The sequence below is a fragment of the Phalaenopsis equestris genome, unplaced genomic scaffold (assembly GCF_001263595.1).
Source record: "Phalaenopsis equestris unplaced genomic scaffold, ASM126359v1 Scaffold212652, whole genome shotgun sequence".
Classification (NCBI taxonomy): Eukaryota; Viridiplantae; Streptophyta; class Magnoliopsida; order Asparagales; family Orchidaceae; genus Phalaenopsis; species Phalaenopsis equestris.
In genome coordinates, this window is record NW_018231566.1 from 16914 (window position 1) to 29051 (window position 12138).

At 37.8% G+C, this 12138-nt stretch overlaps 1 protein-coding gene across 1 annotated transcript; it reads right to left on the reverse strand.

The window, feature by feature from the left end:
- Positions 1-1301: 1301 nt before the first annotated feature.
- Positions 1302-3501, reverse strand: LOC110036924 (receptor protein kinase-like protein ZAR1). Its single transcript, XM_020741486.1, has one exon. The coding sequence runs from the start codon at positions 3265-3267 to the stop codon at positions 1402-1404; it is 1866 nt and encodes a 621-aa protein (XP_020597145.1). The 5' UTR covers positions 3268-3501; the 3' UTR covers positions 1302-1401.
- Between the last annotated feature and the right edge of the window lie 8637 nt (positions 3502-12138).

Genomic DNA, 12138 nt, shown 5'->3' on the forward strand with positions numbered 1-12138 from the left:
ATCGAACAGACGCACAACCAAACGAATGAATAAAGAAACAATCATTCATGACAAGCTCCGTCGATTGATTGTGAAATTTTTTGCAAAGATGGCCAAATGACACCTAACAGAACACCTTTCTGACTCACTGAGAAGGCCCCTTGTCCTAAGAGAGTTGCTCCGTCATATTAAAGTGTCCAATGACCCAAGTTCACCCTAATGGCCCAAGTTCAACCTAACGGCATGAGGGCCACTAATGATTCCATTGAGAGGGCTGGCTGATGACCTTTCAATTGGTCATTTGTTTTTCCACTGACGTAAGGTTGTCAGCGACCAAATGACAACCTTAATGGATCATTAACTGCCCCTCTTTAAGCAGTCATGAATACAAAAAAAATGCCAATGATGATTATGATATTGAAGAAGTCTCAGAGTTAGTTACAAATATAAAAGGTGTCATAAAGACTTATATTGCCCTTTTTAAAATAGAGATAAATATATAATATTACATGATACCATTATAAGCTATAACTAAGGGGTCATTTCTCCAATAAAAGACTAATGAACTTACTCTCTAAATGCCGTGTTATGATGCACCTCTTTTTTCTTAATCTCTCTTTCTAATCCTCTCATATGTCCAACATATTATTCCTTGGGTTGTGCGATCCTTGTGATATTCAACATGAATATAATTTTAAAATAGAATTGAAACATAATATTTTAATTTTTATTTTTCCAAATTCATTACTTTTGAATTGAAAGCAAATTCGCGGGCTCAATTCCTAAGCATGGCCGATTTTGCGCTAACAAGTTTGTATGCATGAATCCTACTTGCCATACCCGACAGTTTTTAAAATCAAGCCCAAACCTGCAGCAGTTTTTTGATAAATAATATTTATTTTAATCTATCAATAATATAAAATTCTGATATCAATATATTATTGTATTCTTTTTTTAAGAAAAATTGAGAATTGAAGCCTTAAAATATTAGTCCCTAGTTAAAAAAAAGATTATCTATCTCGCTATTTATTGTGATATCTCTATCGAAATAGGACAGCAAATTTGTCCTGGTCAACTTCAAAACTGACGCAGCATCGCATTCAAATTCAAAAAGCAGGAGCAGATCGGAAAAATAAATATTTCACATTTGAAATTGTTCAAAAAAACCAAACATAATCTACAGGATCGCTGCAGTACAGTCAGTGATTGCTTCTTGGAATCGTGCATGCTAAAGAAGAGAAAAAGCCAAGAAATGATTTAAATTTGAAAGAAGAATTATAAATTAATAAATCAATTTTAATATGAATTACTTCATAAAATGTAATTCATATTAAAATAATTTTAATAATTTCAAAACTCATCAATCAAATTTGAATCATAAAACTCCATAAACCGGTTGTACACACCAACCACAAACCCGGTTCAAACTTCTGGCCCAATCCGTTCGAGTCCCTCCACCACGGTCCGCATCCGCGGCCGCGCCTCAGGTTCAGCCTCCGTGCAACCAAGCGCGATATGAAACACCGCAAGTACCTCCCGCTTAGCGTGCACCTCCTTCAGCAAAGTCGGGTCCACCAACTCCGACAGCGGCCGCGCCTCCTTGAAAGACAGTCGCACCGACTCCACCATCCCCGCCTCCGGTCTCCTCCCCGTTGCCAACTCCATCATCATCACACCGAACGCGTAAACATCCCCTCTCTGTGTAGGGGGTGACCTCATCTCCGGCGCCGCGTAGCCCGCCTCAGCAGCCACCGGCTGCTGATTCGATCCCCCTCCGCCACTACGCTGCAACTGAGAAATCCCAAAACCGGACACATATGGCCGTAGATTACCATCTAATAGAATCTTGGAGCTCTTCAAGCTACCATGAACGAGCTTCCTTGCACTGCATTCATGGAGGTAAGCCAACCCTCGTGCCACCCCCTTCAAGATAGCAAGCCTCGCAGCCCAAGGTAGCATCATCGGCGCCGGCCCCACCACCGCAGCCTTTTGCCCTCCGTGCAGAGCAATGAAGAGATTTCCATTAGGGATGTAATCGTAGATGAGAAGCTTCTCGTCGGGTGCGTAGTAGTAAGCGCGAAGATGAACCAAATTAGGATGCCGCGCGCGGCCGAGAGCACCGGCCTCCGACTCAAACGTGCGGCGGCGGCGGAACGGATCATCGGGATCATTGCCGTCGTCGATCTCACTGAGGCGACGGACAGCTAAAGCAGGGCCGCGGCTGACGAGCACTTTGTAGACAATGCCACTCCGGCTCTTTCCAATCACATAGGCCGAAGCACGGAGGAGTTCTTCCAGCTCGAGGTCGAAGCTCTCATCGACAGCCACGTAGATCTCGTCGGGATTCTGACCCTCACGCCGATCATTCAACGAAGGCGACCCTTTTCCCTTCTTGCAGAGCATTCCCTTGCCACCAGCCGCGGTAGCACGTCTTCGGCGGAACTGCCATTGTAATACGAGAACCGAAACAAGTGCAACGATGATGATTACAGCAAGGATCGGGATCATGGCCGCAGGCCTACGTTGCCTCTCCTCCGCGGTTGAGCGCAGCGTAGGGGAACTTACATTTAAGCTAGGGTTTGCATTTGCAACGGGTTGACTGCAAGCATACTTGAGAGGGAAACCACATAAAGCGGGATTTCCGGCGAATGCGGTAGGGCCCTGATTCAACAGCGAACCGACCTGTGGGATCTCCCCGGAGAGGTGATTCTGCCTGAGATCCAAGCTCACGGCGACCGGAAAGTTGCCGTAAGCAGCCGGGATTTTTCCAGTGAAGAGGTTGCAGGAGAGGTTCAACACGCCGGAGAGCCTTGGTAGCGCGGCGATCGCGGGGGGAAGTGACCCGTTGAGTTGGTTAGACGAGAGGTCAAGACTAACGAGAGATTCTAACCCCGCAATCTCAGAAGGCACTGGACCGGAGAAATCGTTGTTGGAGAGGTCAAGTGATACCAAGCTTCTGATATTGCCGATAGCTGACGGGATCTGGCCAAAGAAACGGTTATGCGGTAGGGCTAGGGTTTCGAGTGAGGAGAGCAGGGAGAGCTCTGATGGTAGGTAGCCCTCAAGCGAGCTGTTCGCCATGGAGACGGCGGTGATCCGACCACTCTGGCACGATACGCCACGCCAGGCGCAGGGGTCGTCATCAGAATCAACCCAGGAGTCGAGAATGCGGTGGGGATCAAGCGTGATAGCAGCTTTCAGAGCGAGCAAAGAAAGGCCATCGGTCGTCAGGGCCGCCGCCTGCGAGGATAGAGAAATAAGAAGTAGCGCCCAAGAAGTCATCAGCATTCTTCTCTCTAATACTCAACGCAGCGCCACCATTAACGCTACAAGGAGTGGAGCAAGGTAGACGACTGTGAAGGTGCAATAAAGGAAGAGCTTGTACTGATGAAAGTCGGAAAGACTAAAAAGTGCGATTAGTTGACAAGATTCCTTGAGATCCGATGCCTGATTCAGTAATTTGATCGGCTAGAGTATATTGGGGAGCTGGGGTGATTTAAAATGATTCAGACCCGTGTAGGTTTACTCGGGGCACAGGGGCATGCCCGGAAAGAAATAAGCGCAGTTTTCAAAAGCTACTGCGAATGGGCCGATCTGATTTTGTTTGTGTAGATTACTTGGTAGAACTCGACGGAGGGACATCGACACTTTTGTTTACCGCATAAACGGTTGGGTGCGTCAGTCACGCACAATTCTTAATGCAGAGAAATGGTGCCTTTTAATATTTTTATATACATAATTTTGAAAATTGAATTGGACGAATCAGTTTGATCTATTCGATAATGAATCGTCATTGGTTTAATTTTGATTCATATAAAACTGATTTCTGCCTGGAACTGTTAATAAGTGTCACACGTTGATGGCTCATTTGACGACTGATAAACGGATAACAATTTGAAAGTACCCACAAGTCATTGAAGTTTTGTAAAATTTTTCTTATTTTAATTAACATTAAAATCTATAATCTAATTAATTTTAATAAGTTTATTAAGCTTAAGTATAAAATATTTATTTTAATTTTTTTAATATCTCACACAAGATATAAAAATTGAATTAGCTTGTAAGTTAATACTAATATGCTCAACAAATAATCGATCTTTGAACTCCTTTTTTTCACCAATTTAAAGTTGGCAAGTCGTCAACAAATTTTCTATTTCACATGACTCGATGCATTTTACAAAAATCTAGAGCCATTTTTTAACAATAGATGCTCAAACACAAGTTAAAATGTTCTAGAATATCGATTTCATCAAACTTACTGTCAAACTAACTGGCTTGATGAGGAGGATTCAATGACACTAAAATTGATTCAAACCAAGTCAAATCAAGTCATTAAAACACTTTTGAAAGTTTTGTGTAGTCAATTGAAGGTCAAATAGCTTCCAAATCTAACATTTTTAATCAAATTGTCCCGGTTAGATGAGTCCAACAAGCCTAAGTCACTCAACTTTGACATCATTAAGGAACAAAAAGTGCCCACAAAGTATTTATAGAGTGATAGACTATATTCTTTTATCAATTTAGTCTATAATTAGGAACTAAGGGTCACTAGGAGGTCCTATAGAGAGGGCACGGTGAGTAATCTCAGAGTGAGAGACTAGAACCTATCCAACACTACTATACATGTCGACACCATCTTTAAATTAGCCAATATTTTTTACACATTAAAAAAGTAAAGAATGGGTATACTTCTATTTGTCACAATACCATAGTTAGACTTCTAAACATTTGAAATCCTACTCTGATTATGAATTATCTGCAAGGAGAAAGTCTCTTTAAATATCTTGAATTTTATAATTTTAGTTATTTTCGAATCTCTGTATTTACTTATAAGTTGTACTCGTAATAATTAGTAAACTGTATTTCATACTTGAAGTACTTTAATATTTTCTTAGATTATATTCTACTATCTAAAATAAATGTTTTCTTAGTCATATCCATATAGTTACCACCTTCCCTGTGTGATTGATACTTGGGTTTTTAAGGAAAACTCTATACTACTTGAAACAATATGTATAATTGCGTAGTACCCCTAGTGTATAAACTATAAACCAAACTTTACATTTATTTTGCACACTGGCCACTTAATTAAATTGAGCGAAGATTTTGGATAGAAAACATATATAAAAACTGCGTAATTGCGGGTCAGGTCAAGCCCCCAACTTCAGTCTCTATGCCCTTGTTGACCTCAATTTTGTTGACGTCTTTCTTTCCTCTTAGTACTTAGAATCAAGCCATAGAATTTTCCTTTTGACTATCCTAGAAATCCTGAGATGGAACCCATCTACATAGAAATTCAAACCACTTCCTTGCTCTCTTTTGAACCTACATAGATGATCATAAACGTCCAGCGCTCGGAAGGTTGAGACCAACATGTAAGGCTTCAAGGATGAGTGCCCATAGGACTGTTAAACTTAGTGCAACCTTGGGTGGCTAATGTTTGGTCTCTAACACACTTAAGCACAACACAAATCCTTACTTGTTTTGATACCTTGAAACTACACCCATTGAACATATTTCCTTTGGCTCTTTTGAAAACTCATGTGGGTGGTCCCCAGACTACTAGATCTTTAGCTAGGGTGGCTAGGACCCACACATGAAGGGTCCAAAATGAGCTTCCCCTTGGTCTCATGGACTAGATAAGGTAACCTTGTGATTGACATCTTCAATGAATTTCAATCCCATCTAAACACTCAATTTTGGCCTTTTAGGCCCTAACTTCTCCAAAATTACCAAAATGCTCCTCGAACCCTAAATTTATAAAAGTGGCCCAAATCCAGCAATTTTCTCCAAAACCATGACAAATCATTTCAAACTATCTAAATTGCTCAAAAAACCACAATGTCCCAAAAAATTCTCAAAATACCCCTCATGTCCAAAAAATTCCCAAAACCTCTGAAATCATTTTAAACCTCCCCTAAACCAATCCCAACCAACCAATGGGCCCAATTTGACCAAATTGACCAATTTTTACTAAAATCCTAATTTTACCCCTAAAGGCCCAAAATCGCCAAATTACTCCCAACTTCCATCAAATTGATTTCAAATTTCCTTAATTCTAAATCTACATCAAAATTCAACTTGTTCAAATCTACTGTAAGTTAAATCAAAGATCATTTGATTAAATCCAAAAATTTAAAATCCATCATGCACATTTTTAACGCTCATGCTCATAAGCATATTTAAAAGCCCATGACATCAAATTCAAAAGCCCAATTTGAGCCCACATGACAAAAGATTAATTTTTCATCATCTGATGGTATTTAAATCAGCCCATCATGGCATCATATGGAGCATACCATGCATGTACATGAAATTTTTCCAAAATGAGGCATGTTGACCTCTTTCAACCAAGATTCATAAAAACCTAAATGTCATTTGCATGAAACCTTCTCATGACTCCATACATGACATAACATGCCTCGTGGAGCCTTCCATGGACATCATGAGGTCAAACTTACCATATTTGGCAAGTGGAGGTGGACACACTTTCTCCCTCCTTCACTTAAACTTACCTCTTCCATGAAACATTTAAACCTTGGTTTCATGCCCAAGCCAGCCATTTAAGTTCATCTAAACCTGCCTTGGGGTCATAGGACTCATCCTAACCACCATGGAACCAAACCTAGCCCTTGGACCAAGTGGTTAAATACAAACCTCACTTCCCCCTTGGAAAAAGTCTTGGAGCCTCCTTGGAACCAAATTCAGTTGACCACTCAACCTCCCTGGCTCCCTTGAGCTTGGAGGTAACCTGATCCTGGCCTGCTAGCCACCCAGCCGCCAGAAAACACCAAGCCTGAGAGCCTTAACAAGGCTTAAATCCAAGATTGGGACTCCCTGATGTGCCTTATCCTCATTGGACATCAGAGCCCTTCTATCCTTCACCTAAGCGGCTCCCCTGCCACAATGACATGTCTTGTTGGCCACCAGAACCTTCTCTATAAATAGGAGGCCCCTCACGGCCAAGAGGAGGAGAGTGCTCAAAACCTTAGCCAAACTCTACTAAAATTTCTCCAGACCACCTAACAACCCAGAGAAGTTCATCACCACTATTTTCCAGGCCTCATTCCCACACTCTAGCCCTAATTTCATACCTGAAATCCAGAAATTTTCACTGTTATACCTGAAACTCAATCAATTTCATAAATAGATTGACTCTTAAGCTTCACCAAGGTAAGAGAGGAAGTTCTCCACTAAAAGCCCCATCCTTTGAGCCCTTTGTCATACAACTAGACCAAGCACGTGTCACCCTTTGATCGAATTCTTACTTGCACCCCATACTAGAGGAAGGTGACACTTTGAGGACATTCATAGGACTCCACTGAACCTTCTACAAGCACCTAATTGAGGTCTTGCTTCTTGGGCAAAGGTATAAATCACCAACCCTATTTTCGGCTGGGTCTCACTAATTGTGAAGAGAATATATATTTCATGATCATTTAACCGCATGGATGTGTTTGTCTCAATTATATGAAGCTGTAGGAACAAACCCCATTGATTTGGCTAAGAATCGAGTGAGAAATTAAGGTTAGAAAATGTGTTATTTATGGGTTACACCATTTGGGAATGATGACCATTAACCGTCCGATCACGCATGTTTTGGACAGACGTATCAGATAACACCGGACGAGTAGATGGAACATAAAGCACAGACGCATGTCGGCTAACTCAGAAGGCGGTGTCCAATAGCGCAGCGACCCATGGAGCTTCGACATGTCACAGTTTGTGCTGGCGCTGAGTAGGATAAGTAAGAAATTAGCCATTTAATGATTTAAGTTAATTCATAAATAACAAAAATTCATAACTTGGTGTAGACAGTTCATAAAAACAAAATAAAAATACAATTGGGCTTAGGGAATAGAGGAGAATCAAGTGGACCAAAAATAAAAAATATTTGCCTTATATTTATTTTTAAATTAATTAAATACTCTAAAACTTAATTAAATCATAAATAATTAAATATTAATCATAGTAATATAAAATTTGGAGAGTTTGTTCTCTATATGATTATCAGTGTTCCTTGATTTTTTTTGAAGTCAGAGAACACCCCTAACTTGTTAAACCTTAACTTTCATAGTTAAGTCACTACTTTTGCTTCAGATAATTAAATAAATTAAAATAAAAAAAATATAGGGTTTATTTTGGTAGGTTCACTGTGGTCAGAGGACCATAAGAAAAAAATAAATCCTAAGTTTAAACGTCTTTAAAATAAATTTTTTTAATTTAAGTCATTAAAATCCATAAAAATTAAATAAATAGAATATAATAAAAAAAATCATAAAAATTGATCCGCACTATAAATAATGGTTATGACAAGACTCTATAAAAATTTGAAGTTAATATGAATTGATTTGACCATCAAAGTCTATTTTTCAAGGAAAATGAGATTTTCTTGAAAAATAGACTTTTGCACTAAAATAATTCAACTAAATAAAATATAATTAAGAAATTTTTGAAATGTGGTTTAGAGTGTTCTTTGTGACCACGGACACCCAAGAAAAATTAAATTGACATTAAACTAAATAGTCCATATTTGGGTTGTTTTTTATTTTAAAAATAATTAAAAATAATTGATAATCACAAAAATGCATCAAAATGTCAAAAATAAAATAAAAATCAGAAAAATATGATTTCTTCTCTGGTACCTTAATTAACCCATGAGAGATAGGTCAGCAAATTTTCAAACAAGTGTTAATTATTTTTAATGATTTATGAAGATAGGAGCATTAAGGTAAAAATTGTAATTTCCAGCTTTCACCCCTAATTAAAATTTTGGATCTGTTAAAAGTTTAAAGGGTAACATCTTGATCTTAAGCAATATTCTAAGGTGATTGAAACATGAGAGTAAGAAGTAGAAACCAATTAACCTCCACCTTTAAAAAAGAAGGGTATAACTGTAATTATCCAAATTGTTAAACATTGGAAGAAGAAACTAATTTCATTGACCTAAATGTTTGGGACAAGAATTGGAAATCAATAACTTACTAACTTGGACACCCAAACCAATGGTTGAGTTATAAATTGATCTTTTAATATGAATCAAATGTTCTTAATTTGACTTTTACAAAATTACATATCTATCCCTAATGACTTAAGAGGTTTGTAGTGAGCTAAGTTTAATCTAATGATATTTGAAGGTTAATTGGAAGATAAACCATAATTAATCCTCTTTGAATACTACAAGCTCAAACTTTCCTACCCCTCTCCTTATCTGTTAATTGAGGTAGGGAAGTGAGCACAAGTTGAACCTAATAAATTTTTGGATGATCTACTCGACAATACAATATGTCCAATTAAACTCGAAATAATTTAAAGGATTCTTAAAAGATGTTTAAGGCTATGACCCAAATACTTTTATAATCTTTTGGATAGTTTGAAGATTAATTGAAATTATTATGATTTGTTCAAGAAAATCATCCTTTAAAATCTATAGGGACCCGCCAAGTTATGAATTGTGGTCTTTTGAATTTAAATCATTAAAGTTTCAATACTACTTGTTCATGTTGCACTTGTTTTTCTTACTTTGCAATACATGCATAATTATGAATGCTAACATTTCAGCGGAAGCAGCGAGAAGATGGTAGGTATGCATTTATAGTTTATTTATCATCATTTTACTTCTACAATTTACTACTACTTTAATATACTATGCATGCTTGGTTGAAATAATTTTCAAAAACCAAAACAAAGTATTTACAAAATTTTGATAAACTTTTTCAAAATTAAGATTAAACACTTTCAAAACAAACAAACAACATAATATGTCACTTTGAATTTATGGGAGTCTCTCGGATGAGGTAACCTACAGTTGCTAACGAAATATCCCGAGTTTAAATAAATTTAGCAATTCATTTAAATTAAGAAAATTCAAAAGAAAATAGTGGTACCAGAATGAGGGAATCATGGGATCCTAACCAGTGTCTCTTTAATCAACTTAAACCCCCCAAGACACTTGAACAATAATGAAACTTGACACGAAAATTGTAAAACCATAAACCTTGAACCTGGAAGCTGCCACTTCGACAAGGAGCTTGGAGCTAACACCGTGGGCAACATGACAAGAATATACAGAAAATAACTTTGAGGAAGCAAACCAATCTACAACAATAAATCTTTCCTTAGAACTAAAAAACAAGCCAAAGGATGTTGAGGTAGCTTGTCTAGTATGACATAAATCCTCAACTTATCTTTAAGCCTTTGCACAATCATGTTATGAAATTTAAGCCCTAATTAGCTTTAGGCTCTGAGGTTGTCATTTGTAACGACATAAACCCTCCCATCCCTCGGGCTATTTGTGTGACTGTGTCACGCAAGTGTAAGCCCTAAATAATAAATTTGGTAGGATGAAACATCAACTAACATTTTCTTAAAATTGAAGCTAAATAGTAAGATATTTTGAGAAGTTACCAAGTTTCCTCTCGGATTAGTGACATCTCCTATCTTTCATTCTTTTGGATTCCTGAAAATAATTGTTCCTACTTGATCCATTCCCTTTTGAATTTCCAATGTCCAATCTTGAAAACCTAAACTTTGAAATTCTTGAAAGGAAAGCCACTGATCTGAATCAAGAGTATCCTTAAGTGACTTTGACTATTTAAGATGTAATTAATTATAGAGGCTTGTCTCTATAGGAAACTTTGGAACCCAGCTTAATATAAACCATATTTAATCTAATATATTAAAAGGGTGAAATTGTCGATCAACATAAAAGGTTTCGCAGACCAAAATGGATATCATAAATTATATAGTTGATTTAATTGAATCTCATTATTAAGTAATGTGTCTATTCCCCAGGATATGTGCATCACTTGTGGTGTTGTGCTTGTTTATTTAACTTATTTATTTAAACTATAGCATATATGGGATTAGTCATGTCTCGTATTTTAAGAAATTAAAACATTATTTATTTTTCAAAAATTAAACGTACTAATTTTCCAAAATCAAATATATGTACATATATATATATATATATATATATTCTCAAACAAATTCCACCGACCAAAAATTCTAGCGATTAGCTGGGAAAAAGTTCATCTCTCCTTAAATTATTAGATGGTTTTGTTGTCATAAATCAGTAGTGTGTCCCTGTCCCTCTGAACCAAGCTACCATTCTTCCTTCGGTGTAACTTACTCATTCTATCTTGAGCAAGTATAGTCAACTCCTCTTGGATTCTGAAGCCAATGCTTAGACACTCCTACATAGAGAGGTCTCGGGATCCTCCCACCTCCCGAAATTGTGGTGGACCCCCAATAGGTCTTAGCATAGGAGCAAATCTGTCGGATCGAATTTGGTGTGAAGTCCACCCTTTCCCTCTAGTTTGTATTTGGTCATTTGCTTCTCCTTCTTTCTCTCATGTGGCTGGTTTGTTTTCAATAAATTATGCTAGTTTTCCACTTCCTAAACCTTTCTTCTAATAATAACAAACAAAATGAAGCAACATGAAATTTGAAAACTTTACAACATAAATGAATTCAAATGAAATAAATAAAAGCATGTTCGGACAATGTCTGTTGCATGAGCTCTTTTCATCCTAAGATTGCTACAAGGCAAGGAAGCATAGGATGAGACTGAGGCTTTGAATTCTCTTTGCAAAGAATGTTTATGCCGAAGTTAATTTTCTCCTTCACTAATTGAATAGACTTGACCGTGAACAAGATTGAGCTACCCGATGGAGCAGTCATTCGTTTCATGCAAGGGTTTAACAATATTGAGATTAATTTTGGAGACGTTGATTTCACCATTTTGAGAACTAGGACTCCTGAGACTGTTAAGAAGATAGTGGAATTCAACCTAAAGTTGACCCAGGAGTTTCCGCCTCTGAAGAGGGTGTTAGCTGAGAAGAATTCTAACGTTTCCAAGAACTTTGTCAGAGCTGTGGGAAGTATGGTTGTCACTACCTCCGTTGGTCTAGTCGTCACTACACCTATCACCATTTCTACCCTGTTCAAAGGAAAGGGTGTTCAAGTTGATAATGAGCCTATCACTTGGAGGGTTTGACTTTCTCATCCGCACCTTCTGTGTTTGAAGTGGGATCTAGTTCGAGGTGCACACCTTTGACCCGAGCACGGAGAAGAAACAAAAACAGGAAGGTTGCTGACCAGAGAAAAATATGTTAAGATTTTTATACCTATTTTATGCTATTTTTAATGATATTGCAC

Excerpts from the sequence above, each read along its gene's own strand:
- LOC110036924 (XM_020741486.1), bottom strand. The coding sequence starts at position 3,267 with ATGCTGATGACTTCTTGGGCGCTACTTCTTATTTCTCTATCCTCGCAG.